Source organism: Ostrinia nubilalis, chromosome 9 (assembly GCF_963855985.1).
Source record: "Ostrinia nubilalis chromosome 9, ilOstNubi1.1, whole genome shotgun sequence".
Taxonomy (NCBI): Eukaryota; Metazoa; Arthropoda; class Insecta; order Lepidoptera; family Crambidae; genus Ostrinia; species Ostrinia nubilalis.
In genome coordinates, this window is record NC_087096.1 from 16892074 (window position 1) to 16919438 (window position 27365).

Sequence of the window (27365 nt, forward strand, 5' to 3'; positions counted from 1 at the left end):
GGTTGTTAATAATTTTCCATTATCAGATTCGCCGCGGCGAAGGCCTAGTGATCCCAGTGTGGGCCCTGCACCGCAGTCCGGAGTTCTACCCGGACCCGGACAAATTCGATCCGGAGCGGTTCTCCGATGAAAACAAGAACAACATCAAATCCTTCACGTACCTACCTTTCGGAATTGGACCCAGAAACTGTATTGGTAAGGATGTATTCTTCTACAATAATTAACGCTTCTGACATAAAAATTCTGTAAGACAGATACAGTGATTTGACGTGCTTTCTGACGCCTGAATTTTCATAATTTCAGGGTGGTTCAAGTGTACAGTATTTTTTTTCAGTAAATAAGTTTAGTTGAGAATCGAACTCAATCCCCCAAATTTTTATTTATTTATCATTGAAAAAAAAACAGTACATTATAATAATATGTATAATATCGATAGACTATAAAAACCACTAGGGTTTATTCTTAAGACTATCTTGAGCTTACATAAAATAATTACATTAAAATAATACAACAGTGCTTATCTATCATTATCATAATAATAATATCCACAACTGCATCCATTCACAATACGTTAAAGTGTTTTTTAAATTTAATTTTCAAAATTTGCGTGATACTTTTTATAAGTTCCGATGGCAGACTATTTACGAGGCGCGGTATTAAGTAGGTAGTTGTGCGCTAAAGAGCACCAAACTGTAATTACGATACGATACACACAAGACAGCAATGTTAGTTCACAACGTCTGACTCCAAGTGTCATCTAGTCATGGTCTCCTCGAGAAACATGACTTCTTTATTTTACTAAAGACAAACAAGATTTGGTCTACATTCTCCATGCTGAAATTGGTCTGATCAGAAGTTTGTTGTTTGATTCTTAATATTAATGACTCCAATGTTGACAAAGTTAAAAAAAGATTGTCAATAATGTGTTGGCGACAGATATGGTAACACCGGTGCTAGGCTATGATCTTGGACTCTTTTGTATTGGCTCCGTGCACGATTACAGCGCCAACTAGCGTCCACAACTTTGTGGGTTCTGTCACATTGACATTTAGGTCGTATATTTGTGAAAAAATATCGAAATGAAAAAATAACAAATATTTTCAACTAATAAATTGTTGTGATACCACGATTTGGGTGGAAAAAAGGTTTTGAAATCATTTTGGTCATTCAAATCAAATGAGGTAAGTCCAAAAAGTGTGTTTAATTTTGATTGTGTCAGGGTTTGTTTACTTCATTTATAGTTGTAGTTTTACAGTAAAACAAAAAGAAAAAGCTACTTTAACGGTTTCATTATATAACAGTAAATATATTTAAATGTTTCTGTATCGCTAGTAATAAATTAAATATCGTTTTCAGATCGAAATGAGTATCGTTTTGAAGACCGGGTTTGTGAGAGTTACAATATCAAATTCCAACCACAAACCGTATTTAAAGGAAAGTTGTTGGTATTGGCTGGACAAGTCCGAGATGTAGAAGAATTAAGAACAAAACAAGGGCAGAGTTCAATAATTCACGCTCTCATCATAAGGCAAACATCTGTGCACAACAACTACTGTGACTCATTTTTGTACTACCACGTTGTATAGTTTAGTTATTTCCAAATTGTAAACGGCTATTAAAACAGCCCTATCGAAATACAGTCCACTCTTTTATTTAAGTTCCCAGTAGGACCCTTTTCATGCGATTAATTAATGATATTAAAATGTATTATGTAGAATCGCTTTGCCATTGACAGATACATCTGATGACAGAGCTTACATTATTTCTACTTTTGACCACCATGAGCGCTGCGATAGATTATGTCCCCCCCACCTAGTACTTCGCACCCAGCGAATATGGTATATGTCTTTTGTATGGTCTATGGTAGTTTTGTATTACTTGCTTTAGTTTACGTGATCTAGAATACAGTTTTGTTTAAAGTTAAAAGCATTTCATTTTTGTATAGTCTGGTCTCCGAGCACATAGAATTTTGTCCAAAGATCCCAAGCTACCCATCCTTATCGCTCGCGCGTAATTATATTGCTGTCGCGACTGTGCGACGGGCGCCCGCAGTGAGTGTGTGAGCGCAACAGCAACATAATAACGCGCGAGCGATAAGGATGGGTAGCTTGGGGTCTTTGGACAAAATTCTACGTGCTCAGAGACCAGGCTTTAGCTAACAATATATTTGTCCCCCAGGGTCCAGGTTCGCGCTGTGCGAGATCAAAGCCATGCTGTACCAGCTGCTCCTCCACTTCGAGTTAACACCATGCGCACGCACATGCGCTCCCATCCGCCTGTGCAACAGCTCAGTCAATCTTCGCGCCAAGGGCGGCCACTGGATGACGTTCAAGGTCCGCGAGTAAACCTTTCTTGATCTCTGTTCGGACCCAAGCCACACGAGCGTGAGCTTCGTTAAGGGAATGATGTGCACGGTCGTGATCTTCAGGGATAGGTGTGATCATAAACTTAGAAGGAGTGATGGGGCGTGTCGGCTTGGTTGTTAAGTCTATTTGATTGACTGACTGTGTTTTAGCTTGGTCATCGACCAAGTCAAAATAAAAGATTATGATTATTGAACAATTTAGATACCGTTCTTGAAGAAACGAGTGGTAGTTTTTACGACAGCTACTTGATGATTTTTGAAATTTTGTAAGATTATGACGCACCAGTAATTTCCACTTTGTTTCAAAATTATACGCTCTTATTCAGATATTGAATCACCCTGATTCATATCCGACTGATTTCTTTATCAAATTCTTTGTGATTTTCTTGAAATAATAGCAAACAAACAATGATTCATTTTAATAATGTAATTACCTACCAATTTATTCCACCTGACAAGCATTGCAACAGGAAACTAAAACATTACGTCATCATCACGTTTGTGCGAGTTAGGTAATGACACGTCTTAGGTTGAGTTGCACCATTCTTACTTTAACTTTATTAAACGTCAAAAATTTGTCAAACTCTATACAATTATCGTTATAGTTACGGTCAAAGTTAGGTGGTACAACCCAGCCTTAGTAAATCAAGGAGCCTATAAGATTGTGTGTGCTTTTTTTACCATAACATATTCCTACATTAAAGTACAAATTACTATTTACAGTCAAGCACTTCTTGTATTCAAAATTAATTAAATTAAATAAACAAAATTGTAAACATTAAATGATTAAACTAACTTAAAATAAATTAAACACTAACCTAAATCTAAAATATAATACTTACACACTAATATAATTATTAAAACTAATTTTTGCATTTGTATTGAATCATCGATATCGGTATCGACAATGCATTATCGACACGGGTAAGCGCTAAACGCTCGTCACACGGGGCGGATAACAAATATACTTCACGAACCTGCGGCCGCGCAGCCCGCCTACACTACGCGGAAATTAGCCGAGTCAAGTCAAAAAAACAGCGGAGTGGGGATGAAATTCATTCATTTTTCATCCCCACCCCAGTAGCGGCGTAAGGGGGGGGGGGCAAATCTGCGGTCTATGTCCAATCTTCGAATCGGTAGGTAACCCCAAAATCCTGGGGGGGTACCAGGGGGTGTCATAGGACTTGTGACGGGGGGGGGGGGGGGTGATCGCCCCGGGTGCCAACCCATGCTACGCCGCCACTGCCCCACCCCACTGTTTTTAGGGTTCCGTACCTCAAAAGGAAAAAACGGAACCCTTATAGGATCACTTTGTTGTCCGTCTGTCTGTCTGTCAAGACCCTTTATCTCAAGAACGCGTGGACGTATCAAGCTGAAATTTACATGAAATACTCAGGTCTATTGTCCCTTTAAGCTGTGAAAATATCAAACTTCTAAGCCAAGCCAATCAAAAGATACAGCCAATTATGTCGATATTTTCAACAAATTTTCGACACTCGCAAAGGAATCAAAACCTACAGGATACTTCCCGAAAACTCAGAATCTTGTTGACATGAAGCATTGTCATATAATGCAAATATAGGAAAAATTGCGAAAATCTAATTTTTTTAGTTATATAATATAATAAAAATATTTTAATAAAAAGAAACTTACTACCTTATTTTTCACGAACGAATAAAGGTATCAAATTGAAATTTATACCAAATACCTAGATCTATTGTCCCTTTAAGCAGTGAAAAATCAAACTTCTAAGTTAACGCGATCAAAAGATACAGCAGTTTATACCGACACCTTAAACGAATTTCCGTCACACGCTAGGGAATCAAAACCTACAAGGTACTTCCCGTGAACTCAGAATCTTGAAATTCGGCACGAAGCAACGTTATATAGTACAGATAAAGGAAAAATTGCGAAAATGATAAATTTGAAGTTACATAAAATATTAAAATATTAATTTTGCTTACATGACATAAAATGTTTTTTTAATAATTATAAACTTAGTACCTAGCCTTTTTCGCATGAAAGCGTAGAGATATTAAAGTTGAAATTCATATCAAACACATCTTAAATCTAATTGCCTCTAAACTGTGAAAAATTCTAAATCAACTCAAAAATTCAATACGCTGAGGTAGGTACCTACCTATAATCATACCGCATATTTTGAAATTCGCCACTACTCGCAACGGAATCAAAATTTAAAGACTACTACGATATCTAGTAAGTAATTTGATTACGTCATAAATTGTAAACCGCTTCGTTTGTACGGCGGAACCCTCGGTGTGCGAGTCCGACTCGCACTTGGCCGGTTTTTTTGACTTGACTTGGGTAATTTCCGGTGTAAAGGCCAGGCCAGTGGAACTCCGCAACTCGTTCGAGACGCGCACGCGCAGCTCGATTTCAGTAGCACCGTTCGCGATCGGTCTAGTATTTTTGCACGCTCGTCATTATATCTACTCCTTCTGTATTTAAACTTTTAACGTTTGTATTGGTATTGTGACTGTTTACCTGCTCGCTGTGTGGTGAATAAATGCAGTGAAATTGATATCGGATTTCTTTTCGTATACATGTACCTGGAGACACATCTACCAAGTACGTACCCTATAGGTACTTACTTACTAATAACATAGGATTTTGTTCATTTGTGTTTACATTCAAGTTTGATAAAACGTTACTATAGTCTTTTTCACCTAAGATGATCCGTATGACACTTCAAGGTTATCCATATTACGCATACTACATACGCAGAATATTCTTGAAAAAATATTTGTATTTTATTAGCAATATAATAAAAAAAAATTAACTACTTGTCTTGAAATATATAGTAAAATCTGAGTCTATTGATAATATTTTAATTAAATACGATGTAAAAATATTTTTTATTTAATGTACGCAATGTGTGAAACGGAATAGATTTAGTGCTTGGGTATTTGTTGTACCTATAACAAAATCGATTATTTCCGCGGTTCATTAATCGATTGCAGTGAATACTTAGTTATTAAAAACATCACAAAAATCAACTTTATTTTTGATTGTTGACTTTAATAAACGCATTGAAAATAAATTAATAGTTTTTAATTTAAAGAAATAGAACCAGTACTTTTTAGGAATCGTTTTTTTGAACATGAAGTCTATGGAATTTGAATATTATCAATAAAAAAATGTTACAATAATATTTGTAATTAAAAAAACATGTTTTTTGTTAATAACACCTATACAAAATATTTCTCTAAAAGTAGGTTTTACTAACTCTTAGAAAAAAATCGATAGATAAATCGCTATGGTTTAGTTATGTGACATCTCTATAACTTTCAAACTCGAAACGTCATACGAATCATCTTACGTGAAAAAGACTATAGTCCAGTAGAGTCCAGTCAATAAAGCATTATAGATGGAAAACCGTGGAACACAATTTTTGACTTCGGGACTTTATTTAGGCTAGTTAGGAGGTGAACATAGCAAAAGTTTTAAGGTACCACTTTTCGGTTTTTCACTTAATCCTCGGAAACTATGCGTCCTAGTGACATTACTACTATGAACCAAAAAAAGCTTATTCAATTTGCTACAAGTGAGATAGTTGAGTTTTTCTATATTTTGTATAGTTTTCACGGCATCTGCTCTAGAAGGTCTGTAATATTGGAAATTTGATTTTTGTCTTACATGTTCCCATCAGGATAAAATCGACTAAATCAACATTGAGCTAATATTCTAGACATGCGGGAGCATGTTAAGCCCAGTTCCAGGGAGGGGACTGCACCGTGCGTATATTTAGACGATCCACTTGGAGCCACTTTTGACTCCCTCATCACTCAAAAACTACTATGCATTAACACTTCAAATTTGGCTCATGTGTTGAGACTTGCAAGATAAACATCAGCTTAAAATTTCATAAATATACCTCAAACGGTTCTTTAGATATTACGTCGTTAAAGCATTCATTGACTGGACTATACGTGTAAATAAGTAGGAGTTCATTAGATTCTTAAGATAATATTATTATTGAGATAATTAAAATACGATAGTTTTTAATGTCATAGTGTAACAAATACTTAGCTTACATAAATAAATATCTAAATTAGATAAATCGGAGCAATTTAAGTTATAGTAAATTAGTTTTAAGGCTTTGAATAAAACTTTAGACTTTTAAAAATATTTTTATACCAAGCATAGCTATAAAACTTAACTATGCCTTTGCTAATCAAAAACAAAATAAACTGATTTTTATGATTTTATTTTGATTCTATTCCATATTGCCTTCCTTTGCCACTTTCAACCAAAGATCCTTCCCTTAACCAGATCACTAAAAAACTCCTAAAATCCTTACATAAAATCCGCGCCATAAAGTCTCCGCTCCGAAATCCCAAATTCCTGGTTCATTAAGCAGTCGTTCCGTTCGTTCGTTCATTCGTTCATTACGACGCAGGATTAAAAGATACAAAAAGGTGAAAAATTACGGAACGCATTGACGGAGATTACGGCGGATCACCTCCGCGTCATTTATCAACTTCATCGGAGGAGCTGCGCCGCCTGCCGCAAGTCATAGGCGCTTACTTTTCTTTCAATTGAAAATGTGAAAGAAAATTGCGTCCACTGCTGGACAAAGGATGTCCTCCCAATGATTTCCACATCGCACGGTTGGTAACGGCCTGCATCCAGTGCCTTCTTGCTACCTTCATCAGGTCGTCGGTGGGTGGACGTCCTACGCTGCGTTTAAAAGACATATCATAGAAATAATAACAGGATTTTTTTTTGAGTTCACCTCGTATTAATCGTTCTAGCAAATCGCTAAATACCAGTGCTGCAGTGTGTAGATATCAGTTGGGTGTCAATTGCCTTAATGATAATTATTATCTTCTTAATATTTCTATTATCTAGTAGGTATTTTTGTAATTTGTGTGTTGTAACAGTGACTACGACATTTTATTAATAGAATCGGCGCTAATTTGATTAAAAAATTGTGTAGTTCAATACCTTAATATATTATGTTATTTATTTATTTCAATGATAGGGATACAAAATAATAATAGTGGCAAAGTAAGTCAACTTTATTTTTGCATGGTGAAGACTACTAATATTACGACCAGTTACGATCCAATGTTAGGGCCAAGGTTACTGCGGCCAGTTTGGACAATAACGTAATGACATAATGAACGCCGTTTATTTTGCGTAACATACCTTTAAATCTGTTTACGTTGGAAATAAAACCTTATAACTCTACACAATGCCAGTGATCTTAGAAACGGCTATTAGGTTCGTTCGTTTCAGCCGAATGACGTCCACCGCTGGACAAAGGTCTCCCCCAAGGATTTCCACAAAGACCAGTCCTGCGCCGCCCGCATCCAGATACTTGCCGCGACCTTCACCAGATCGTTAGTCCACCAAGTGGGAGACATGCCTACTTACATGCTCTGCTGGTCCGTGGTTGTCAGTCAAAAGCCGAACCACTGCTTCTGACGTTACCATAGTCACAGAATAAAAAGAACCTTACTTAGGCTGAGTTGCACCATCTTACTTTAACTTTGACAAACGTCAAAAATCTGTCAAACTCCATACAAAAAGCACCGATTATTGTCAATGTTGCGGTTAAAATGAGGTGGTGCAAATCAGCCTTAAAAAACTTAAATTCCAATCAATTCTATTAGCAAACTTACCTACCTGTGAAATTGCCGCGAAACAAACTTGGATTAAGTAGAATTGGTTAAGATTTGACGATTTCAATTCATTTCTTGAGGCATTTTGATTGAATATCTAGAGTTTAAAATCCTTACTAATATGGCATAAATAATAAAATGAAGATGAGGATTCAAGTATTTTAGACCACGCACTGGATCCGATCCCAATGATGCAAGAATGGGGGGTGAATGTGATACTTAATGTTCGAGGAGACATTCTAGCACGAAAAAAATTTCAAAGCTTTTTAATCAATTACACGTGAACGTCAGAATGGCGGGTGTATGATCATAGAAATTAACAAAATAAATACGATTAATTAATACCTGAGGTGTACCTTGGTGTACCTTTAGTTATTTATTTTGTACTTCTCTAAGATGGGAGCAATTACGATTGCAAAATGAGCCGCCAACCTGATATCAGGTTGGCGGGTGTATGCTGAAATTGGACGAAACAGGTAAGTTATGGTTTTCTAATATTTATCATTATTTAGTACCTGAGATGTACCTCACAAATAATGAATATGAACCAAATGCGACGAATAATTATGGAGAAAATCAATACGAAAAATTTGATGTCCACCTTTTTTTTGATGGCCACCATTTTTTATAAGAAGTTAGAAAGTTGATACCGACACAGATAATACATACCGTAGTATTTTTAAAGTCTGTTTTTTATGACACGCACACTTTTGCATTTGCCAACGCCATTAATTTGCTAAAATCAAAAAGTTAGTGTTGATAGTAGCGCCCTCCTGTAAATGTCATAAAATATAAGGTTGTCCAACGTGACAACAATCGGAACTAATAATCGAGACATCGTCTTCCTCTTCTTCAAATTTTATTCTCTTCTTTTTTTCCTCTCCTGTCCTTCTTCTGTTTCTCTGATTTGTAAAATAAGAAGAAATAAGACGAAAAAATAAAAAGATGAGAAAAGAATAAAAAGATATAAGGCAAAAAAAATAAAAAGATAATAATAAGAAGAAGAACGTGAGAAGATGAAGAAGAAGAAGAGGAAGAAACAAAGAAGAGAAACAGAAGAAAATGAGAAGAAGAATAGAAGATGAAGAAGAAGCGATGAAAAGAAGAAAAAAAAAATATTAGAAGAAGAAGACTATGTCCCGATTATTAGTTCCGAATGTTGGCACGTTGGACAACCTTATTTATGACATTTACAGGAGGGCGCTACTATCAATACTAACTTTTTGATTTTAGCAAATTAATGGCATTGGCAAATGCAAAAGTGTGCGTGTCATAAAAAACAGACTTAAAAAATACTACGGTATGTATTATCTGTGTCAGTATCAACTTTCTAACTTGTTATAAGAATTGGTGGCCATCAAAAAAATGGTGGACATCAAATTTTTCGTATCGATTTTCTCGTTAATTATTCGTCGCATTTGGTTCGTATTAATATATTTGTGAGGTACATCTCAGGTACTAAATATTGATAAATATTAGAATACCATAACTTACCTGTTTCGTCCAATTTCAGCATACACCCGCCAACCTGATATCAGGTTGGCGGCTCATTTTGTAATTGTAATTGTTCCCGTTTTAGGGAGGTACAAAATTAATAACTAAAGGTACACCAAGGTACATCTCAGGTATTAAAAATTCATATTTATATTATTCAATTCTGTGACCATACACCCGCCATTCTGACGTTCACAATTACACGAGTATTTTACAAGTGAACGACTTTGAGTTATCTATCCTTGATTGTTTTGTTTTTTAACAACTTGTTAGATTTTCGTTTGACGTAAATATTGGCTTAATCATCTTGATTCAGCAAGATAAGAAGATAAGAAGCGTGAGTTGCCAGAATACAGGTTATAAGTTCTTACAAAAAATGTTAGTACAAGTATTCAACCTACACGCCGGTGTGCAAATACATTTTGTCAAGTGGTAAGTCAGCAGGTGCACTCTTTATTAACATAACATTAAATTATATCACTACATTACTTTAGTCAATTTATTACATTGTTATCTTTTTATAATCCATAAATTCACATAACTAGCCATTCAGTCAATTTTATTTTAAATAGCTTGTAATCCATAGTTTTTATATTGTATGGAAGGTTGTTAAACAATGTGCTACACATATTGAATATTTTTTTTCTATAAATGTAAGTGGAAAGTAAGATGTACCTATAGAACTTAATACATTAGGTTTCTGTAGGTATACAGATTCTGTATACCTACTGCATTTTATTTATCTGCATTACAGATGAAAAAACTCGAAATACTTATAGAATTTCATTTAATTATTTCAGTCTAGAGTCACAACTTTAGGTGTACGACAAATAAGGAGATTCCGTTTTTAACATTGTAGACTTATGACCGTTTTCACCATCAATGTCTAATTTTTAAGTGACCCCTATGGTAACACATAACAGGAATTTTGTTTTCATAGGGGACACTTAAAAATTAGGGGTTGATCGTGAAAACGGGCATTAGTTACTTGTTATTTTGAGAACCAAGCCCTTATCTGAGTGCACTACAGACCGTCCACGCAGTCTTAGGTACTCATCGAGTAGGCAGCTGTAACCTATTACGAGATGAAATAACTTTAGATCAGCTCAAATTGGTTTACTTTGCACTTATTGAATCTAAACTCCGGTATAGTAGGTATTATGTTCTGGGGAAATAGTTATAAATATAATATTTCAGCAGCATTTTACAGAAGCGAGCTATCCGCACCATGAAACGCATTCCTCAAATAGAGTCATGTAAACCACATTTTGCAACGTTAGGTATTTTTACTGTCCCGTCATTGTATATTTTTACCTTGTCAACCTATTTAATAAAACACTTGTACAAGTTTGAGTCAAATGAAGCCAGAACACAGAGAGAACTCACACGCAAAAAACGAACAAATTGCTATAGCAACTAAATTTCGCTAGTCACTGTGTAAGATACCAAGCAATTAAGCTATTTAATGCCTTGCCAGTTTAAAACTATTTATAATTTTAATAAATTTAGAGATAAGCATAAGTCTTTGTTATTGTAGAAATGTTATTATTGTATTTGAGGATTATTTATATGATAAAAAGTATATCATTTTGTTAAATGCTTCCTTAAAGTTTTATGCCGTGTTGTATAATTTGTGAATTTATATTGGTTGATGTTTTTTTAATTTTTCATGTTTTTTTGTAATATTTCCAATACGATAATGTTATTGTTTATGGAATAAAATGACTATGACTATGACTATACTTAGTTGTAGTTACTCGCAAAGGATCGTTGTGCGAAGTCAAGTTAATTCCGCGTCTGTTATCAAAAAATAATTCAAATATAGATAATGTGGCTGATATCGACTATATGAAGTGTTGTCAAATACTAGCTAGAGCTCTGAAGTTTGGTTTATATGCGCTCTGTGTATACTCAGTGATAATTTAAACACGTTATTAGAGGTTAAAAGGTTGGTAAACAAATACGCAGTTGCTTTGATCAAATATTATAATGTATTGATACTATTCGCAGAGCCACATTGTCAGCTCAATCTTTATGAAGTTTTTCTGTCTTAATTTATTTACTTTATAAACATAACATTATAAGTAGTTGCTTTCTAATAATACAATTGAATTGAGGAATAGATTCGTGTTCAAACCTGCATTGACTGAGAATGAGTCATTGAGTATTCGTATTATGTATGTTTGAGTATTTCAACAATTTGTATTAATACCAAAACACCTAAACAGAGTAGAAGCTTATCTACTAGCTACCAGCTAATGTTATAAATGCAGAACTTATATTTTTAATGATAATTATTAATTGACATACGTTTAGGTACGAGTATTCAGTTTGGCAATTTGGCATTCATTCAGGTACTCCAGTCCTTCTTAAATGTTATAAAAATTTATGGCTTTTAAATAATGTTTGCCAGGGGGGACAACAGTCCTCAAATTATTGATTAAAAATCCAGTCCTGTTGTCTCCCCTAGCCAGGGGGGACAACAGTATTTCGAAATCCTGTTGGCTCCCCCAGGGGGACCAAGCAGGGGGGACAACAGGACTTCACCAAAAGCACTTTGAGGTCAGTTCAGAGCATGCTCTGAGAAAAAATATTGGATTTTTAAAAGAGATAAATTGCATCATTTAGTTACATTTTCCTCACTCAGATCTTCCTTACTATATTTCAGGATAACCGAAGATGTTGCTCCTAATATGGGTGACAGTCCTCATTGCTTCCCTGGTGCTATACCTGCGAGATCTACAGGCGCGCTTGGTGCGGCGCCAGCTGAGTCAGCTGCCAGTGGTACCACTTCTGGGACACATGAGCGGCGTGGTGCTTAGGAAGGAACACGTCACTGCCGCCCTGCGGAGGAGTTACCAAGCCTTCCCTCAGGATAAGTGAGTTGAGGGACCATAATATGGGTGACAGTGCTGATCGCTTCCCTTGTGCTATACTTGCGAGGGCTGCAGGCACGACTGGTGTGGCGCCAGTTAAGATAGCTGCCGGCGTTGCCAGTGCTGGGACACATGGGCGGCGTGGTGCTTAGGAAGGAAGTAGGAACACGTCACTGCTGCCTTACAGAGGAGCTACCAAGCATTTCCACGGGACAGGTGAGTTGATGGACCATATGGGTGACGGTGCTGATCGCTTTCCTAGTGATGTACCTGCAAGAGCTGCAGGCGCGCTTGGTGCGGTGCCAGCTAAGGCACCGCACCAAGCCCCCCCTCTAAAAACTAAACTGTTGGCTTGAAAAATCTGAAAAAATTCATGATTATAGTGTTTTTTATGAACTTTCAAGGACAACTATAGCGGTTAAGATAGATCAGTTAGTTTAAGAGTAATTGTCGTTTGACTCATGTATTATAAAATTTCTTAACCTGTAAAAATTCCTTAGAAGAAATATGAAAAGTGACTTTAGATGAAGTAATTGCTTGCTTCTGAAATATATTGTGGTAACGACGGACAACTACGGAAACTTACACTGCGCGTGGCACGACACGTACTTGGCCAATTTTTTATTAATATTGTGCTTTACTCAATGTTTCAGAATCGTGGGTCACTACGAGTTCCTCAACCCCATGTTGCTGGTGCGAGACCCCGAACTGCTGAAGTGCATCGCTGTGAAAGACTTCGAGTACTTCGTGGATCGACGGGCTTTTGGAGACCCCGACGACCCAGTCTTTGGGAGAAATTTGTTGCTTTTGAAAGGTTACATTAAATTTATTTATGTAATTTCCCTGTCCTGAATTATCGTTACCATAAAAGTTTGGATTGCTTTATGCTCTTGATATTCAATAGAAGCGCCAATTGCAAAATCAGTAGCAAAACTTCCAAGAGACTCTAAAGTTGACAAGAAAATAATCTAAGGCTGAGTTGCACCACCTTATTTTAACCGTAACAATAACCGGTGCTTTTTGTATGGAGTATGACAGATTTTTGACATTTGTCGAAGTTAAAATAAGATGGTGTAACTCAGCCTTAGACCGTAACTGTGTTGGTATCTCTTCTCTTCAATGAGGACTAAATAAAATTGTTAATTTTACAAAATTCAGGCGACGAATGGAAAGCGATGAGATCGACTCTCAGTCCAGCTTTCACCAGCTCCAAGATAAAGCTGATGGTCCCTTTCATGGTGGATGTTGCGGTCAAAATGAATGAAGAGCTTACGAGAAAAATTGAAGACACTCAAGGTAATAAATTCCTTAATAATTGTGTATATCTACTTACTTTGTAATGAAATTAAAGCAACAGAAACTCACATTATTGGAGATCTTGATTTCCACTATAGGGTTTAGAAGATATACGACTTTTAATTTAAAATGCTTATAATTTTTCAAACAGACTTCTAATCTGACATAGTTTAACCACAAATCACTACATAGTATAGAACAAAATCGCTTTCCGCTATCGGTCCCTATGTATTGTATGCTTAGATCTTTAAAACTACGCAATGGATTTTGATGCGGTTTTTTTTAATTAGCTAAGAGTGATTGAAGAGGAAGGTTTATATTGTATACTTAGCACCCGTGCGAAGCCGGGGCGGGTCACTAGTAAATTATATGTTCTGTTAAACGGTGAATGAGAGCTTAGCTCACTCTGCGTGTCATAATATAATAGACATGTTGACACCACCAGTCAATAGACGTACTTTTTAAAACCGTCAAAACGAAACTCTCCCATAGATTTTGTATGGCACTACAAGCAAGTGACGTCACTATTTTGTCAACCCAATTAAACTACTTTTTTCAATTACAATTCGAACAAAAATCGAAAGGACAATGTTCGTTCTCCATACATTGTTCGCCTAAAGAACCAACAATTTTGACATATTACTACCCGAAAGCGAAATAATACGATTCTGTGTGTAAGAACAATGATTCCTGATGGACACTTGCCATAAAATTAATGATTAAGAATATTAAATCACAGCGATTTTATAATATGTCGTTTATGACAACATGGCGTCTAATGTATTGTGTGAATGTATGAACACCGATTCGCGAAAAATGTTTTGTATTGTCGTCACGCCGAGTCGCAGCCAAATAGTATAAAATAATAGAACAAGTTTTAGAAATACAACTCGGCATTCCACTTTTACAATATGCCCACATATTGCACGTAAATAAACAACATGAATCGTAGGTTGTTTCCACCCTTGTCATCTGACACATGAAATAAACTCCTATTGTATTATAGATATCGAAGCCGAATCGTATATAATAATAGAATGGGTTTTGGAGATCACTCGGGGTTCCACTTTTATAAAATACCTACATATTACATAAAAATACCACGAATCATGAGTTTTCTTTTCACCATTTACATCTGACACGAGATAACAAACTCCTATCTCCATGACTACCATCGTAGTCTATGCCAAAGACTACAATATTTTAAGCAAGAAGTTTCAAACCTTAGCGGCTACGGTAACCCCTGGGCCACATACATCATGATAACATTCGGTCGACACCGGAACGAAGTCTTGCGATTATGCAAAAAAGCATCGTATTCTAGTGCGGCTATATCACGTTCAACCGGGGTTTTAATTCGACTAAAGTCCTGACTAAAGACTGGAAGAAAATACGCCGCATTGTATGAGCACTTCGTGTTCGTTAAAGCGGCTTCAGATCTAGAGCCCACATAGTTTTCTTTCCAATAATATCCGCAAGTAGCGCTGCATGATCTTTACAACAAAAACGGCAATAGTTATTAAGGTGCCAAAATTATATGATTACTTTGGCACGGTATTATACACGTGCGAAGATTTGTCATTTTCATTCATTTCTTCATCATCATCATCATTTCAGCCACAGGACGTCCACTACTGAACATAGGCCTCCTCCAATGACTTCCACATCGCACGGTTGGTAGCGGCCTGCATCCAGCGCCTTCCCGCTACCTTTATCAGGTCGTCGGTCCACCTTGTGGTGGGTTGACATTGCAGAATATGACTTTTGATAGGTTCATCATAGAATTCGGCGGGGATATCCTCACGGAGGAAGTTCGTAAAAGGGCGGAACAAGATCTTATAATAATGCAAGGCCGAAGCTGTTACGCGCGTGCTCCTACGTGTAATCCGGCGAGTATGCAATAAATAGTAATGTCTGGTAAATAGTGGTAATACGTATCGTTCGTTCGTTCGTTTCAGCCGAAAAGACGTCCACTGCTGGACAAAGGCCTCCCCCAAGGATTTCCACGAAGACCGATCCTGCACCGCTCGCATACAGGCACCTCCCGCGACCTTCACCAGATCGTCGGTCCACCTAGTGGGAGGCCTGCCCACGCTACGTCTTTCGGCTCGTGGTCGCCACTCAAGAACTTTCCTGCCCCAGCGGCCATCAGCTCTACGAGCTATGTGCCCCGCCCAGTCTATGTCTGTATGCGCTACGATTACAGGGTATCATTTTGCATAGTCGCAAGACTTCACTCCGCTGCTGTCAAATCAATGTCGCATAATGTTATCGCAATGTGTGTGGCCCTTGGCCAAATCACAGAAGCCTATGCGAAGAAAGAGCACTTGAATGACAATAAAAATCAGGGTTACCATTTTATAAGATTTCCTCACTATTGAGGGTAACAAAGTAACATTAATAATCTAGCCATTAATTACATTTATTACCTATACGAGAAAGTAAAGCAACATGCGGTTTTATTTTAATTTGTAAAATATTAAACCCCTCATATTTGTAACAGTTTGTTCCAAGTTTAGTTTTACTTTTTTGTTAACAGTATTGCTGTTTCAGCTGTCACTGTGAAGCTTTGGGAAAATAAATAAATAGAAAAAATATTAACATAAATATTTATTTAAGTTTTTATGTTCATTATCATAATATGCCAATTTAAGTTACACTGTGTGACAGTCTTTGACACTAAACAAACTCTTCAGCTTAATAATACCTACCTACAGGGCGTTTTTATAGTTACTCTTGCTGATGAAACAAGAAGGGTTGATTCTACTACTGAAATACAACTACTTTTCTTACAGGACCAATATCAAATTCTCAAAAAAATTCACATCCTCGTGATGGTGATAATTTCTATGGAGAGGTTTTTTTTATATTCGGTCTCTTGGGATAAGTTATTCCATTTGAGCAGTAGAATTAATCCTTTTTATTCGATCACATATAAAAACAACACAAGTGTTTAGGAAAACTTCTTCTTTGGTATGGTATCACTACGGAGTTATAATGTCGGCAACTCTGTATCACTGACTTGTAACTTTCAAACAGCATGAATAATAAGGGCACCACATTGGTTTTCTTTCTGAAAAAAGGCTTTCAGTTTTAGTACTAACCCTTTAGCACTATTTCATTGAAATAAAAATACAATAAACGCACAGAAGACTGAAATTGAGTCAACTGACGTGACATTTATAATTTGTTGACATTATGACAGTTTGACAAGACTAGGGATTGAAAAAGTTTTAATTGAAAAAGTAAAATGACAATTTATTAAAACGATTCACATGGATATAATCGATTAAAAATATTTATAAAATGTTCTGATACTTGCCTGTAGCGATTATCCAATCCTGGTTTCTACTGAAAAACTACCTCGTGGCAAGATTTTAATAAAATAATAAAATCTTTATCTTCTCTTTCACAATCTATAAAAGTTCATTTGGTCTATTATTATACATGTGCTATGAATGAGGGTTTTCGCGATTGAAAAATCCGCGAGATGGCAATACGTAGACGCGAGGTCCAAATGCTGCATGATTGGTGGATATCTGTCAATGTCATGTCAAAAATAACCAATCATGCAGCATTTGGACCTCACGTCTACGTATTGCCATCTGGCGGATTTTTCAATCGCGAAAACCCTCATTGGCATAGATTATGAGAGACTGGCAACTATACTAGGTTGATATCAGGTGATCCGTCTGCTCATTTGCCTCCTGTCACATAAAAAAAAAATATATATGTTTCTCACACTTCAACTGGCATTGGATTCAACATCGGATTCTGACACTTTTACAGTTATGATACCATGAATATCAGTTTATGGTCCTAATTATTTTTATTTTATTTACGACCTTCGACCAGTTGGACACTTTAGATAGCTTCTTGTAATAGTGTCAATATCTTTTTAGCTTTTAACGCAAATCTAGTCTTCAAAGCAGTTTAATCGATTTATTTTATTTTCAAAATCGATATTTTATTGTCTATGATGGCCGCAGGAACATCACTATACATGGACTCCCAGCAATAAAGTACGGTAATGCCTCGTACAGATTTTATCGGCAAAAATTATGGAACTTGATAGGTTTTAGACCATGCCACGCACCAAAACGTCCGGAAGTTGTAATAGTATTATAGAATAAACGTTAAAAGACTTATTTATTTAATTTTTCAATGCTTAAGTGTCCATTAGAATGAAAGGGTGCTTAATGTATTAAAAAAAATAGAAAATAATTATGATGGGTTAATGTTTTTGGGCGGTTTTTTAGGCGGTTTCTGACAATGTCCTTTACAGGTAATCTTATATATATAAAAGAAAGTCGTGTTAGTTACTTCGCTTATAACTCAAGAACGGCTGAACCGATTTAGCTGAAAATTGTCAGGGAGGTAGTTTAGAGCCAGGAGAAGGACATAGGATACTTTTTATCCCGTTCGAAATTAAAAAAAAAAGTCTGCTTATTTATTGCCATTAAGGCGGAACAAAGTTCGCCGGGTCAGCTAGTTTAAAATAAATTAGGTTTTTAAGACCAGAATGAAGAGTCTTTTTAAAACAGTTGTGGTTTCGAATTATTGGGGTATGGTGTCAAACTGTCTATGGAGTTATTTATTTTATTCTTTAAACTACAGAAGGCTACATCGACATCGACGTCAAGGAACTGACGTCCCGCTTCGCCAATGACGTCATCGCGACGTGCGCCTTCGGGCTGCGCGTCAACTCCATGTCCATGGACAACGAGTTCTACAAGAAGGCCCGTGACGTCACCAGCTTCACCTTCTCGAGGTTCATGAAGGTTATCGGGTTTAGGTCTTTGCCAAACCTAATGAAGGTAGGTTTACACTTAATTGTAATCAATGAGGGCTATCGTTTTTATACTTAACAGTTGGCACCCCTGGCGATGGACAGGACCTTACTCTACAGTGGCGCCATCTTGATGAGTGCAAATGCGATAGTCCTCGTACCACTTTAGCGCTCACCAGTTGGGGCCACTGTCTTCGCTACTAGCAAGTGACAGGACCTTACTCTACCAGTGGCGCTAACTGGTGAGCGCTAAAACGTTAGCCCTCATTGAATGATTGAAAACGATTCACTTCTACAGAGGCATTACAATAGGCCTTAATAATCCCATTTTGCAGAAAATTTATTTACATACTTAAGCATTTCAATAACCAAATAAACTCCCCACAAGTCCCAAGTTCATTAAATTACTTCAAACTAGATCTAAAATTGAGTTAGTTTTCAATTTGCTGTATAATTAGAAATTTAGTAGCTTCGAAATTAATAAACCGAGTTTTCAGACTGAAGACGTTATAATACTTTTCATCACACAAAATCCAGCTCTTCGATCTCTTATAAAAAGTAAAATTTTAATTGACTAGGTATTTTGGTGACTAAACGTCTTACGAAATGGTAGGAATAGTCCCTGGAGTACTTAATATTATTCTGTGTCCCTGGCAAACTTTAAGCCAACATAAACCACTCACTTGATTTTAGTAATTCTGCGAGCTATGTCGCAGAATTACTAAAAAGTATAGGTTCTCCTGCGGATCTCCTCATTTCTGATTCAATCACGCTAATTCTGATTCGATTCTAAAATCAAGTGGCAGTAGGCGGGGCACATAGTAGTCCAGTCATTATAGTAAGTTCACCTCGGAATTCTAGATACCCAGCTGTAAGTCTGTAAATACGTGTATATTGACACCCTAAAAGTTGTCTCAAAACCTACATATGGTAGGGTGTAAGCAACTATTAAATTTCAAGGTCAACGGTCACAAAAATCGGTTTTTTGCGCTTTTTTTAGAAATATCTCATTTCCTATGGGTTTTTTGCTATTTGTATTTATTATCAACTAGCTTTCCGCCCGCGGCTTCGCCCGCGTGGAATTTTGTCTGTCACAGAAAAACTTTATCGCGCGCGTCCCTGTTTCAAAAACCGGGATAAAAACTATCCTATGTTCTTTCCCGGGACTCAAACTATCTCTATGCCAAATTTCATCAAAATCGGTTGCGAGGTTTAAGCGGGAAAGCGTAACAGACAGACAGACAGACAGACAGACAGACAGACAGAGTTACTTTCGCATTTATAATATTAGTTGGGATATTGTAGAATACTAAATTCTCTACAAATTTTGTTCAAAAACTTTTTTTATACGGTAAACCGTTTTCGAGATAGAGGGCGGAGAGCGCGCGGTCACTGCATCACTTCAGGTCTACTTAAGCGGTTTAGATTTTTCATACAAAAGGATTTTCCCGCTAATTCCTATGGGAATTTCGGGAATTCCTTGTTGTAACTAAGCTTTGAGTTTACTAAGGTACCTACATGCCAAATTTCAAGCGTCTAACTTCCGTTAAGCGTTTAGATTTTTCATACAAAAGGATTTTCCCGCTAATTCCTGTTCCCGTGAGAATTCCTAAGTAAACTATAACCTGCCCAGGTGTATGAAGAATAATTGTACCAAGTTTCGTTAAAATCCGTCGAGTAGTTTTTGTTTCTATAAGGAACATACAGACGGACAGACAGACAGACAGACAGACAGACAAAAATTTTACTGATTGCATTTTAGGCATCAGTATCGATCACTTATCACCCCCTGATAGTTATTTTGAAAATATATTTCATGTACAGAATTGACCTCTACAGATTTATTATAAGTATAGATCTTTTTATGATTACAGTTTCTGAAAGTGTCGCTACTGCCGGCTTCCCTCGCCGAGTTCTTCAGCACCGTGGTCCTCGGCTCCATGAGCCAGCGGGAGAGGCACAGCATCGTCAGGAACGACATGATTCACCTCCTCATGGAAGCGAAGAAGGGTAAAGTCCATAAAATCATTTTTTTTATGCAGGCATTTGACCGCAATTGCATTTATGTTGACAATGTAACTCAAAATGGTGGTGGAGGTCTATTATATAAAAATAAACTTGCCGTTCCAAATTTCAGACTGCATATGATTGGGAATTCATTTATGGGGAAATGTATTAAATTATTTAATAAATTACCACAAACTGTTGTAGAACTACCCATTCATAAATTCAAAGCACATATTAAAAGTACCTTAATGAAAAAGGGCTACTATAAAGTCGATGATTATTTAAAAGATAAAAATGTTTGGGATGCGTAACTGCCTAGCTCGCATAAATATTTATAACTATGTATTTTGAAAACCTGTAAACCTTTGAAAAAGAGGCTGACAATAGTGTCTGAGTTTCTTGCGCTGCTTCTTCTCAGCACTGGCCCATTTATTGTCCTGAAGCAGTGGTAGGGTTAATACTGGGACGTGTAAAAGTGCTTTTTTAAAGCCTACTTACAGAAATAAATGAGTTTTACTGAGTTTTTTAGCAAGGCCGGGCCAACAGTTTTTCCAGATGAGCAAAATTTCTTAGACTTGGCGTGCCTGGGTATGGCCAGCCTTGGTCTGTAACTACCAAATTATGAAAACGAAGCTTAGTGAATCTGAAATAATTGCTAAATAAAGATGTATCGATGTCAAAACATCCATGTTTATAGTCTTAGGTAATACACTTGGTCAGACCGGCTTTATGGGTACTAATTTAAATAAAATTAATTTCACAGGGCGACTGGTTTATGACAATAATGTAACTGAAACTGCTGCTGGATATGCAAGTGTTGTGGATTCAGCTGTTACAAAGAAACATGCAGTAACTGGTAAGAAACAAATGAATCTATACTTTATTTTGTTCTATAGGTTTAACGCTTACCTAACTCAGTCAATGCTTGTTTAATATACCACGCAATTTCGTATACCCATTCTTATAAGATACACCATACAAGAATGCGTCGTAAATTCAGTGAACTGCTCCTGAATCAAAATGTACCTACCTATTACTGCTTTTTCTATTTATTTATATTAACCGGCAGATAGTGGTGACTGAGTTTGTTGCGGCGCTTCTTCTCAGCACTTGCCAAATGTTGGTCTCGAAGCGCTGGTAGGGTAAAAAGATTATGAGACATGTAGAGGCTCCTTAAGAGAAAAAGAGCAAAATATTTGACGATTTGTAAGAAATATTTAATAGTCTATACAAATAAAGAAATTTTGACTTTGACTTTGACTTTGAGGTATGGGAACAGCACGAGAGGGTGCTTTTGAGATGTCAAACGTCTGTGTGACTTTAGTAGGCCTAGGATGCGCGCCGCGATAAGCGGATAGCACGCCATTTTATCGATTTCGCCCATACATTTTGACGTCGATAAGAGTATATCACGGCGCGCATCTTAGCCCGGCAGATCTCCTTCGGATTTGTATGCTCTGTGACGTCATAATGTGTCAATGTCATCCCTTCCGTGCTGCTCCCATACTTCAGCCACTCACTGTCAAGAGGTAGACCACAGAATAATAATAAGTACTACGTACAGAAGTTTTATTTCGCGGAGGTATTTAAAAAAATGTATGCTCAATGTCATTAACAATATGGTGTAATTTAGCCTGTCTCAAGAGTCAAGCACCATTTTGTTGACAAACGTCAGTGATCGGCACTGCGCCGAAGCTATAGGGCTGACTTCGGTAAAATGATGTGACGTGAGGTGCCAAACTGCGGAAAATGGCGGAGGAAATACATGATTTAGCATGAATTATCATGAATAATAACTACTTATTTACCTCTCAGTGTCTTGAGGCAACTTAAAAAAGTACATTCTGTGTTTTTACTGCACATATTTAGTACACCATTTTCTTTATTTTCTTCCATCATACACAAGAATACGCGTGCGTGAGTCAATGTTCGCTCGTATGTGAGGCCTTGTCGAATAGTATCCTGTAGGTGGGCCATCGTGCGTGTTTTGTTTTTGATGTAAACTCGCGGAGATGAACAGGCCTGGTTAGACCTTTATCTTACTTGAAATAAGAAATTTAAAAAAACACCACCCGTTTTAGATTGGAGCGATTCAGACTTGGTGTCCCAAGCGGTGTTGTTCCTGATCGCCGGCTTCGTGACGGTGTCCACCGAGCTGTCCTTCCTGCTGCATGAACTTGCCGCCAACCCTGAGGTCCAGGACAAACTGGTGGAGGAGATCAGAGAGAACGAGGCGCAGAACGAAGGACAGTTCAAGTTCGAGTCCATACAGAAGATGACGTACTTGGATATGGTGGTTTGTGGTTAGTTCTATTTTGAGCATTAATTTGAGCTATTGCACAGTTAGTGATTATCTAAATAATATTAGATCATTAGTAATCCACAGAGAACTGCTACAGTCTCGTCTTCACCCACAAATCTTTAAAAATACAATATAGGTAATCATCTTGAGCCTAAAAATAAATTATTCCCTGCTTTTGACCTGCTGCCAAAATAAGACATGAATCGAATTAACTATCAAAAGCCTATGGTGGCACACCAAGGTTTGGTCCTCAGTAACAACTGGGGACAAAAAAGTCACAAGATAAAAGTAGTTTCGTATTATTCGTTTTTCCTCCACTCTTATGTAGATATGGATGTTTACATATTGCTGTTCTAATCTACCGTTTCAACATCTAGCAGATTTTTAGAGCTATAGGCAAAAAGATGAGCATCTACTTGGTCTCCTGATTCCTAAAAATATTTTTTGTGAGTCCACATTTCGATAACATTCGATCAACATGGAAAGCAGGGGGAGGCCTATGTTCAGCAGTAGACGTCCTTTAGCTAAAACGATGATGATGATTATGATGACGAGTCCACATTTAACGAATTTTATGGAATGTTTATTGTATGGCAATAAAAATATTTAATAAATTACCCGAAGATATTAAAACATTGACATTTACTAAATTTAGAAATAATTTATTAGAATTCTTAAAACAAAAGATGTATTACACAGTCAATGAATTCCTGACAGAAAAATCTTTTTGACATTTTGTACTTGACATCTAAAAATTTCTTAAAATATGACATTATGTCGTATCATTGACATTGTATGAATCTAATGTAATAATGTTTGTGCTATTTCAATAATTCATAATCATTTTCTGACATTTGCATGACATTCAATTAATAATGATACTACTTTTTAATATTAAAAACATAACCGTATTTTTTGTAATATTTGCACATCGTAACGAAAGAATATGTTGGAAACTTCTCTTTTTATAACCATTTGTAACCGTATTCTGGCAAATAAATGATTTATTATTATTATTATTAACGACGTTTCCAGAAACTCTGCGTATGTGGCCCGCTGCAGCGATGATCGACAGGGTGTGCGTGAAGGACTACAACGCTGGGAGACCCAACAAGCACGCCACGGAAGACTTTGTGGTGAGCTCATTACTTGTGCTGCCAGTTGGCAATGGTGGCAAACATTTAAAGTAAACACACAAAAGGTGGAAAGGTTTAGAAAAGAAAGCCATAATTAAATTCATGATAATTAAGTCACTTACTATGGGCCTCATAAAAAGGCCCAAGGTCACCCAAAGGGCGATGGAGCGTGCTATGCTCGGAGTCTACCTACGTGATCTAATCAGAAATGAGGAGATCCGCAGGAGAACCAGAGTGACTGACATAGCCCGCAGAATCGCTAAAATAAAGTGGCAGTGGGCGGGGCACATAGCTCGAAGAGCTGATGGCCGCTGGGGCAGAAAAGTTCTTGAGTGGCGACCACAAGCCGGAAGACGTAGCGTGGGCAGGCCTCCCACTAGTTGGACCGACGATCTGGTGAAGGTCGCGGGAGGTGCCTGGATGCGAGCGGCGCAGGATCGGTCTTCGTGGAAATTCTTGGGGGAGGCCTTTGTCCAGCAGTGGACGTATTTCGGCTTAAACGATGTAGCCGGAAGACGTAGGGGATGTGGGCAGGCTTAGGCTTCCACTAGGTGAACCGACGATCTGGTGAAGGTCGCGGGAAGAGCCTGGATGCGGGCAGCGCATGACCGGTCGTTATGGAAATCCTTGGGGGAGGCCTTTGTCCAGCAGTGCATAGACATCATTTGGCTGAAACGAACGAAGCCACGATAACTCAATGATGAAAGGTTCCGACTGGCTGACTCGAGATCCAAGGAACGCGGATTCGAACTCCACCATCGCTGGACTATTGTGGTGAACCCATTCGTAGCACAAGCGTATTTAGCCTATGTACTTACCATAAAGGGATAACGGGACTATAAAATTAATCTACTATATAAAAATAAGTCGGGTTTTCCTCCCTGACGCTATAACTCCAGAACGCACGAACCGATTTCCACGGTTTTGCATTCGTTGGAAAGGTCTCGGGCTCCGTGAGGTTTATAGCAAAGAAAATTCGGGAAAAGGGGGTAAAACAGGATCCACGCGTACGAAGTCGCGGGCGGCCGCTAGTATTCTATAGAACAATAATTACTAGACCAAAGCTGCGCTTTACTTTAGTGATTTTTTTTTCAGGTAAAAAAGGACGAAGTTCTTACTATCCCAGTGTGGTCTTTCCATCGGGACCCGCAGTACTTCCCAAACCCGGAAAAGTTTGATCCTGAACGCTTCTCAGTGGAAAATCGTCACAAAATCAAACCCTTCACATACATGCCATTTGGAGTCGGCCCTCGAAACTGTATTGGTAAGAGTTATAATTAAAGAATTCATACCCAAGTTGAATGACAGACAAACAACTCAGTATAAATTACTTATCATGAAAATAAAATCTATATTTTGTATCTTTAAAGTGCTGAAGTATAGACTGATAAAGATAAAGATAGATAAAGATATTTTTATTTATCAGAACATGTGTGACAATATTGCAATACTGAAATATATTTTTGGTGTTAGTAGGCTGAGTTGCACCATTTTACTTTAACTTTTAACAAACTTTAAAAATCTTGCAAACTCCATAAAAATGCACAGGGTATAAATATTATTACTGACGGGATTGCTACCATGTACATTAATTATGAGATTCCGATATTATTTCGGTTACTCTGTGACCATGGCGCTTGCAACAGTGCCGAAATATCAGAAACTCAAAATTAAGGTACAATTCTGTCGCGTCAGTAATAATCATTATGTTAGAGACCATGAAAGTTTAAAACAATAATAAGGTCAAATATTGGAAAAAAATAAATAAATACAAAAATATCAATTAAAAAAAAGTAGCTCACTTAGGGTCAAATAAGTGAACTTGTATTCTTAAAATGACCTTACCTATACACCCTCGAAGTTTGTCTAACCTTCCGCCAAACACCCTGTATAATGCACAGGTTATTATTATAGTTACGGTTAAAGTAAGTTGGTGCAAAAACCTTAGTCAACAACCAACTCACCTGTTAAAACTGTAAGACCAAATCATGTTGCTCTGTAATATGTTTTCACACATATTTATGTAAATAATTATCTTTACCTTTGATCGTTATTGGTCATTGAGCTCGAAATACCTACAATTTATCTTCCTCATCCAGGGTCACGGTTCGCCCTGTGCGAGGTCAAGGTCATGGTGTACCAGCTGCTGAAGACCCTGGAAGTATCCTTGTGCAGCAAGAGCTGTGTGCCGGGCCGCCTGGCGGCTGGCAGCCTGGATATGAAGATGAGTGGCGGATTCTGGCTCAGGATCAAGATGCGCCAACGATAATAAGCTTAAGGATTAAGATAGAAGAGAATAGAACAATAGATATCGTATGTAATGGTTAGTGGTGTACCATCATCATTTCAGCCAGAGGAGACCCTAAGCCAAGACCGAGAACATGAGCCTCCCCCAATTCCATATTGACCGGTTAGTATTATCTGTCTGCCGCTGTGCAACGGAGTGAAGTCCGATATTACAAGAAAGTATATTTCGTATTACTCCTACCTCCGAGACGGTAGTATCTGGGACTACTCAAGTCATTGGACTCCAAACTGTAGATCCTGATTATACAGGAGTTGCACTCACTGGTGAGAAAGATATATCACGCTATTTTTCACAACTCTTAGTATTCTACTTCAAATACCTCAAACAGATATTCTTCCAATGTAACAAAGCAACCTTCAGTTTATCAGTAGTTTAAATTGCGTAAACTTTCTAAAATGTTATCAGGAAGTGATGACCCATACTTTTTTTGTCTTCTCGTCTCATTAAAAGATAACCGAGCATTATTATCTGAAACATTATTTTTGGTTTTATTTAGGTATGTGTGGTTGTAATGATTTATGTAAACCCCCTTTTATTGGCATTATGTTTAACATTTATTGTTTTGATGTAAGGAATGCACAATCATAAATAAATCAATATGAGTTAGAATACCTATTCTGATTTAATGAGCGTACGGAACCACCTACACGACCTATTTAACATTCAAATGACTTCTTATTGCGATTGCATAGATGATAGATAATTGGTACTAATAATAGATATAATTAGATTCCTCCGCGGCTCTGCGTACAAAATATAGGTATTCGGTACCCTAAGCACGAAATTAACTCTCGTAATCGTATAGTAATCGTTTTATCTTAAAAGATCGCAGCTGCGCTGTTCTGGTTTTCATACAAAATAATCGATTACCATTACTATAACGGGAACGATATTTATTCGTGCTTAGGGTACCTATTGATGATATTTTATAGTTATTAATTAGATCTTATTTACAGTAAAGACATTAAGATAAAGGTGTTAAATTCTATCAATGTTGTTAACGTGATATTATTATTGTATGATGGTGGTGGTGGTGATTGTGAGAAATAAACGATATTATTAGTGTGATGCAAGTTATTTGTGTCCATCTCTGACACTAAATCTACATCTCCTTATCATTCAAGACTTAAACAACAAGTTCTGG

The 27365-nt window shown here is 37.2% G+C and overlaps 2 protein-coding genes across 5 annotated transcripts in view; both read left to right on the top strand.

Moving 5' to 3' along the window:
• LOC135074750 (cytochrome P450 9e2-like) overlaps positions 1-2736 on the top strand; it is a 12908-nt gene extending 10172 nt beyond the window's left edge. For both annotated transcript variants that reach the window (XM_063969121.1, XM_063969120.1), the window contains exons 10-11: positions 27-195; positions 2179-2736. In XM_063969121.1, the coding sequence (XP_063825191.1) occupies positions 27-195; positions 2179-2345 (336 nt within the window). In that variant the 3' untranslated portion in view covers positions 2346-2736. The remainder of the gene's footprint in view (positions 1-26; positions 196-2178) is intronic.
• Positions 2737-3577: 841 nt separating this feature from the next.
• On the top strand, positions 3578-27289 carry LOC135074752 (cytochrome P450 9e2-like). Of its 3 annotated transcripts, none has more exons than XM_063969124.1 (11): positions 3578-4954; positions 12176-12386; positions 13037-13197; positions 13542-13679; positions 18297-18496; positions 20343-20478; positions 21239-21331; positions 22557-22778; positions 23813-23913; positions 25009-25177; positions 26013-27289. In XM_063969124.1, exons 2-11 carry the CDS (start codon positions 12187-12189, stop codon positions 26180-26182), a joined length of 1590 nt encoding a protein of 529 aa, XP_063825194.1. In that variant the 5' UTR covers positions 3578-4954; positions 12176-12186; the 3' UTR covers positions 26183-27289. The 3 variants fall into 3 exon arrangements, with proteins under 3 accessions (XP_063825194.1, XP_063825193.1, XP_063825192.1); XM_063969123.1 differs by lacking the exon at positions 3578-4954 and adding an exon at positions 9840-9939; XM_063969122.1 differs by lacking the exon at positions 3578-4954 and adding an exon at positions 11317-11455.
• Positions 27290-27365: the final 76 nt, after the last annotated feature.